This window comes from Heterodontus francisci, chromosome 12 (assembly GCF_036365525.1).
Source record: "Heterodontus francisci isolate sHetFra1 chromosome 12, sHetFra1.hap1, whole genome shotgun sequence".
Lineage (NCBI taxonomy): Eukaryota > Metazoa > Chordata > Chondrichthyes > Heterodontiformes > Heterodontidae > Heterodontus > Heterodontus francisci.
The window spans coordinates 78,640,662-78,646,989 of record NC_090382.1 but is presented as its reverse complement, the minus strand read 5'-3'; the positions used below and the strand labels follow the sequence as shown (position 1 = coordinate 78,646,989).

Sequence of the window (6,328 nt, the reverse complement as noted above, 5' to 3'; positions counted from 1 at the left end):
TCTAAAGGGATCAAAAGGTATGGGGCAAAAGCAGAAACAGGTTACTGAGTTGGATGGTCATCCATGATCATAATGAATGGTGGAGCAGGCTCGAAGGGCCGAATGGCCTATTTTAGCTCCTATTTTCTGTTTCTATGTTTTGACATTTTGTCCTCCAGGCGGCAGGTGGTGCTAGTTCTGGGAGTTGAGCGATTGTCGCTTCCTTCCTACCGTGGTGCGCTCCTTCTTCTAGGGATTGTGGGACCGATCACTTGTGACGAAGGTGGAGAGTTGGTTGCGTTGTTGTCTTTAATCTTCAGAAATGGGCAGAGAATCCAGGTACAAATAAATATGTGCTTTGCTGCGGGTGGGGATGATGGTTAATGTCGGGGAGTGCAGTCGGAGGGGCGCTGCGTCAAAGGTAGCGAGGGATCCAGGTGGAGTAGGCCCCGGGCCCCGTCAGTCATCCAGCCGGCCCGCAGCACTCGCTGCATCAAGTCAATCCATTCCATGTACTTCAGTAACCGTTTCCCTACGGCCTCCTCCAGCAAAATAAAATCCCTTAGTTTATTTCATCATTTGAGCATTGCACTCAAAGTGCATTTGCGTCTTGCCATTTCTGGTATGTTGGTATTCGGGAGATATGTGCAAATGCATCACCTATTGTGGTACAGACCAAGGGAACTCCAGATATGATTCCTGACGCGGACTGAACAGGATGATCTTAGTCTAAGTAATGGAGAATGATAGTTGAACTTAGTTTCCTGAGTTAGGATGAAAATCAAAGCAACGCTCCTCTACTAGCTGAGGAGTAGGTGTCAGATGAGAATGGGATAGTGTGATGCCTTTCAGAGTTGCAAATTCAGTCATAGTTCACTTGTTCAGAGAATCAACTTTATACACTTTACCTGGTCAGCTCTGGCTCAGTTGGTAACACTCTCGACTCTGAGTCAGAAGGTTTTGATTCAAGTCCTGGAGCACAAAAATCTCAGCTGACACAGAGTAGTACTGAGATAGTGTTGCACGATCAGAGGTGCCGTTTTGAGGACCCATCTGCTCTCTCAATGTAAAAAGCCTGCAGCACTATTTCAAAGAAGAGCAAGGCGACTCATCCCTGGTGCCCTGGCCAATATTTATGCCTCAGGTAATATCTCAAAAACAGATTATCTGTTCATTATCACATTGCTGTATGTGGGAGCTTGCTGTGCACATTTTCTACATTATAGCAGTGACTACCAGAGTATTTCATTGGCTGTAAAGCGCTTTGGGATGTTCTGCGGTTGTGAAAGGCACGAGATAAATGCAAGCCTTTCATTCTTTGAAAGTCTGTGTGGTCTATTGTGTAGGACAGTCCCAAAGTTGGGAAGAGGATAAAAATCAAGTAGTAGTGGTTAGATAATGCTAAATCTGGGTTTAATTGTCTGTAAATTATAGATTCATAAAAAATTACAGCACAGAAGGAGGTCATTCGGCCCATCATGTGTGCACTGCCCCTAACAAGTAGCCATCTAGCCTCATCCCATTCCAGCTCTTGGTCTATAGTCTTGGAGGTTACGGCACTTCAAGTGCATATCCAAGTACTTTATAAATGCTATCAGGGTTTCTGCTTCTACCAGTCTTTCAGGCATTGAGTTCCAGATACCTACCACCCACTGGGTGAAAAGATTTCCCCTCAAATCCCCCTCTAAACCTCCTATCTCTTACCCTACATCAATGCCCCCGGTTGTGAACTCCTTAACCAAGGGGAATACGGCTTCCTATCCACTATAGCTAGACCCAACATAATTTTATAATTAAAACAAAATACTGCGTATGCTGGAAATCTGAAATAAAAACAGAAAGTGCTGGAAAATCTCAGCAGGATCTGTGAAGAGAGAAGCAGAGTTAACGTTTCAGGTCAGTGACCCTTCTACTTTATAATACGAGCTTTAATTAGGTCTCCTCTCAGCCTTCTCTGTTCCAAAGAAAACAATCCTAGCCTATCCAATCTTTCCTCATAACTATAACTCTCCAGTCCAGGCAACATCCTTGTAAATCTCATCTGGACCCTGACTAGTGCAATTGCATCTTTCTTATAGTGCATTGACCAGAATTGCATGCAGTGCTCCAGCTGTGGCCTAACCAGTGTTTTATGTATAACTTTCCAGCTCATACTTTCTATACCTCGGATCATCAAGGTATATTAGGTCTATCCTTGCAGGGCTTTGGAGAGTCATGTTTAAAAGGAAGATTTGGAAGTGGAGCCAGTTTAGTCAGCCTCCACACAGGGACATTCAGATGCATTATTAATGTAGCTTGCTGAAAAATAAATGCAGCTGAATATTTGTTTGCATAATTTGTAATCAGGCTGACTACTTATTTCTCTCCTAGATTGCTGTGATTTTGATTACTTTGCATGATTTTTGACAAAGGTGATGTAAATCTGCATACCAAATAAAGGCATTGCTTAATTGGAGACACGTTTTTAAAACATGGGTGCAGAAAGTGGAGATTACACAAATAGGTGGCTGTCAGCTTTCACTTCAACATTGAGTCATTTAATATCAATCTTATGTTGGAGTTAAAAAGATACTTCAGAAATTTGGATAGTTAATTCTGTGCACTTCAACTGAAGCAAGTCAAAAACACTAAAACAACATATTCTAATTTTGCATTGGCCAAAGATGAGTCTCACTGGCTGGGCAGGTTCTCCCTAATCTACTTTCCCATCCAATTCCTTACCATATCTTGGATCTTCCTTCTCCTCCCTTTCCCCAGAGCTGCCAGTCTCTCGAATCCACAGGTCATTCAAACCTCTCATTGCATTCCCAGTTCTTCAAACTCCAGGATATCCATTCTTTTGTGCTCCAGAGCCCCAGGACCAAGTTTCCACAAACACGTTGGTAACCAAATTTCTCCCAGTACTCCCAAACACTAAAATCCATGTGTTGGTGCTGCCAGCCCCCAGGAGGCTGCTGGTCAACTACAGGAGCTGCCTCCCGCACTGTGAGCAAACTCCAGGACCCAATCCCAGTTTGCCATATTTTGTAACCACTCTCCTGATGCTACCAAAACCAAACTTTATGAAAGAGAAAATGTAAAATTCTATGTTATTAATGTAGAATTCCATGTTATTAAAGTTAGTACATTTGTAAAACATCATTCCTGGGATGTCATTGGCAAGGCTGGGTAAAGAAGGTTAATACCTAGCCTTGGTAGGGAAATAGTACAGAATAGTACTATTATAGAAATAGTACAGGAGGGAAGGATTCAGATTCCTGGGGCATTAGGACCAGTTCCGGATCAGTAATGATCTGTACAAGATGGACGGGTTGCACCTGAAAAGGGCTGGGACCGATGTCTGCGGGGAAGTTAACGGAGAATTGCTCTGGGGGAGGGTTTCAACTAATTAGCTAGGGGAGGGGAGCAAGGATGAAACACCTGTTACGACCGACTGCTCCAGTCAAAGTCACCAATCAAAATATATGGTTGTGATTGCGGTGGGAGAAGCACACTGTTAATTCAATCCCGTTGCTCCACAGATCGCTTAACATATCATTTAAAACTTTCCAAATTAAAGAAAGACCCAGCCAAATTGTACCATCTGTTAACGCCGCGATTGAGGCTAACCAAACCAGGTGTCTTTAAATCAATAAATTAACTCTTTAATTAGAAGAACTAAATTCTTAAGCACTATGAAGATATAAACAACATTTAAAATAGAAAAAGAGTCCTTGCAAATTTACAGTCCAAAGTTGCTTGAAGTTCTCACAGCTGTCCGATGCAAAAAAAAAGGTACTTCCACAGAAGAACAGTCCGTAGTCTAACTCCAGCAGTAGGTGATGCTTTCCTTCTCCAGCGAATCTCAACAATTAACGACTTAGAGTCATAGGGTTTTACAGCACAGAAACTGGCCCTTCGGCCCAACGCGCCTGCGCTGACCATCAAGCACCCGTCCAAAACGAATCCCTTAATCTTAAATGTCGTGAGTGTTCCTGCCTCTACCACCCCTTCAGGCAGTGTGTTCCACATTCCAACCACCCTCTGGGTGAAAAAATATTTCCTCAACTCCCCTCTAAACCTCTTGCCCCTTACCTTAAATCTATGCCCCCTAGTTATTGACCTCTCCGCTAAGGGAAAAAGTTTCTTCCTATCTATCCTGTCAGTGCCCCTCATAATTTTGTATACCTCAATCAAGTCCCCCCACAACCTTCTAACAGCCTTGTTAGTCCTCCCAAAGTGCATCACCTCACACTTCTCAGGATTAAACTCCATTTGCCACAGCTCCGCCCATCTTACCAGTCCATCTATATCGTCCTGTAATCTAAGGCCTTCCTCCTCACTATTTACGACACCACCAATTTTCGTGTCGCCTGCGAACCTACTGATCATACCTCCTATATTCATGTCTACATCATTAATGTCCACTACAAACAGTAAGGGTCCCAGCACCGATCCCTACGCTACCCCACTGCAAACTTTCAATAGAATAAATCTGACTTTCGAGTTTTTGAGGGATAAAATGTCACAGTCTAACTTCCCTTCCATCAGTTTAAATTACCAGAGATCTCTGTTTTGGCTTGACTTTTTTTTAGAATTTTGAGAGATAATTAAACAGACTAAAATCCTATTCCTTCAGTTTAAATGGTTGAGACCTCTTTTTTCAGGTGCTAAACCCCACAACTGTCTGTATTCTGTTAGAACACTGTCTTCAACTAAAAAGTCAGTTCAAAATTGAATTGTAACAATTTATCACTTGATACTCGCTCTTAGTGGCTGTTTCTATGGTAACGAGAATGTAATCTTTGAATCGCAGTCTCCAAATGGCTGTTTCTAAGGCAACGAAAATGCACCTTCCGATAACTCCTGAGGATTGCTGATTCTTAAAGCAATACTGATCCTTTGCAAGGCTTAAAGGCAAACCGCATATTCCCGGAAAAAGAAACGACAGGACCATGACACACCAGAGAGGAGAAACAAGGTGTACAGAGGACTGGGAGAAGCAAACCACATTAGAATAAAAAGGAGCCCAGAAAGTGCTGGAATCAGCGAGAAGAAATGAAAAGCAGACTAGGGCAGCTTGGAGTGCATGTGCGTAAGTGCACAGAGCGTGACAAATATAGTTGGTAACTTGCAGGCACAAGTTGCTATATGGGGTTATGATACAATGTTGGTAGTGGAGACCTGGCTAAATCCAGAGCAGGAATGGGAATTAAACATTCCTACCTACAATGTATATAGGGAAATAAGGAATGAAAAAAAGGAGGGGGTGGTAGTATTGATCAAAAATACAGTTAAAACCTGTAAAAGGATGGTGTGCTTGAGGGTTCAGTGCCACAGTCTTATTTGATGAGGGTTCTGGAGCAAAGGAGGAGCTGTTAGGCTGCTGGGTGTATGCTGCAGACCAAGGTTGTCCAAACTTTTTGTGTGGGGGAGCTCCATGACGATTTTTGTCTTACATAGAAGGCCGGTGAGATGATTTAAAAAGATAAGGCATTACAAATTCAGCTTACCATTAATCAAAACAACAATGTGCATTTTTGTGAAGAAGCTTTAAATGAGAAGATTAATTTATTGACTTACTTTCTCATCACAATGTTGGAGACTGATTTAGTGAGATAACTGGCATTTTTCTGCTTGCACGATTAGTCAATGTTTGTCCAGACACATAGCGATACAGAGTATTCCAGATAGATGTCCGTCTGTCAGGAGTGATCTTGATCACCCTCCTTCCCTCCCCGCCTCCCTCTCCCTCCCTCCCTCCTCTCTGCCTCCCTCCCTCCCTCTCTGCCTCCCTCCCTCCCTCAGCCTCCCTCCCTCCCTCTCTGCCTCCCTCCCCCTCTCCCTCCCTCCCTCCTCCCCTCCCTCTCCCCCTCTCCCCCACACCACCCTCTCCCCCACACCCCCTCTCCCCCCACACCCCCTCTCCCCCCAAACCCCTCTCCCCCCACACCCCCTCTCCCCCCACACCCCCTCTCCCCCCACAACCCCTCTCCCCCCACACCCCCTCTCCCCCCACAACCCCCTCTCCCCCCACACCCCCTCTCCCCCCACACCCCCTCTCCCCCACACCCCCTCTCCCCCCACACCCCCTCTCCCCCCACACCCCCTCTCCCCCCAACACCCCCTCTCCCCCCACACCCCCTCTCCCCCCACACCCCCTCTCCCCCCACAACCCCCTCTCCCCCCCACACCCCCCTCTCCCCCCCACCCCCCCCTCTCCCCCCCACCCCCCCCTCTCTCCCCCCCACCCCCCCTCTCTCCCCCCACCCCCCCTCTCTCCCCCCACCCCCCCCTCTCTCCCCCCACCCCCCCCTCTCTCCCCCACCCCCCCCTCTCTCCCCCCACCCCCCCCCTCTCTCCCCCCACC

The 6,328-nt window shown here is 46.0% G+C and overlaps 1 protein-coding gene across 1 annotated transcript in view; it reads left to right on the top strand.

Moving 5' to 3' along the window:
- Nucleotides 1–209: 209 nt before the first annotated feature.
- Nucleotides 210–6,328, top strand: part of ddx46 (DEAD (Asp-Glu-Ala-Asp) box polypeptide 46) — a 99,735-nt gene continuing 93,616 nt past the window's right edge. Inside the window, exon 1 of the mRNA XM_068043702.1 lies at nt 210–318. Coding sequence (XP_067899803.1) covers nt 302–318 — 17 coding nt within the window. The 5' untranslated portion in view covers nt 210–301. The remainder of the gene's footprint in view (nt 319–6,328) is intronic.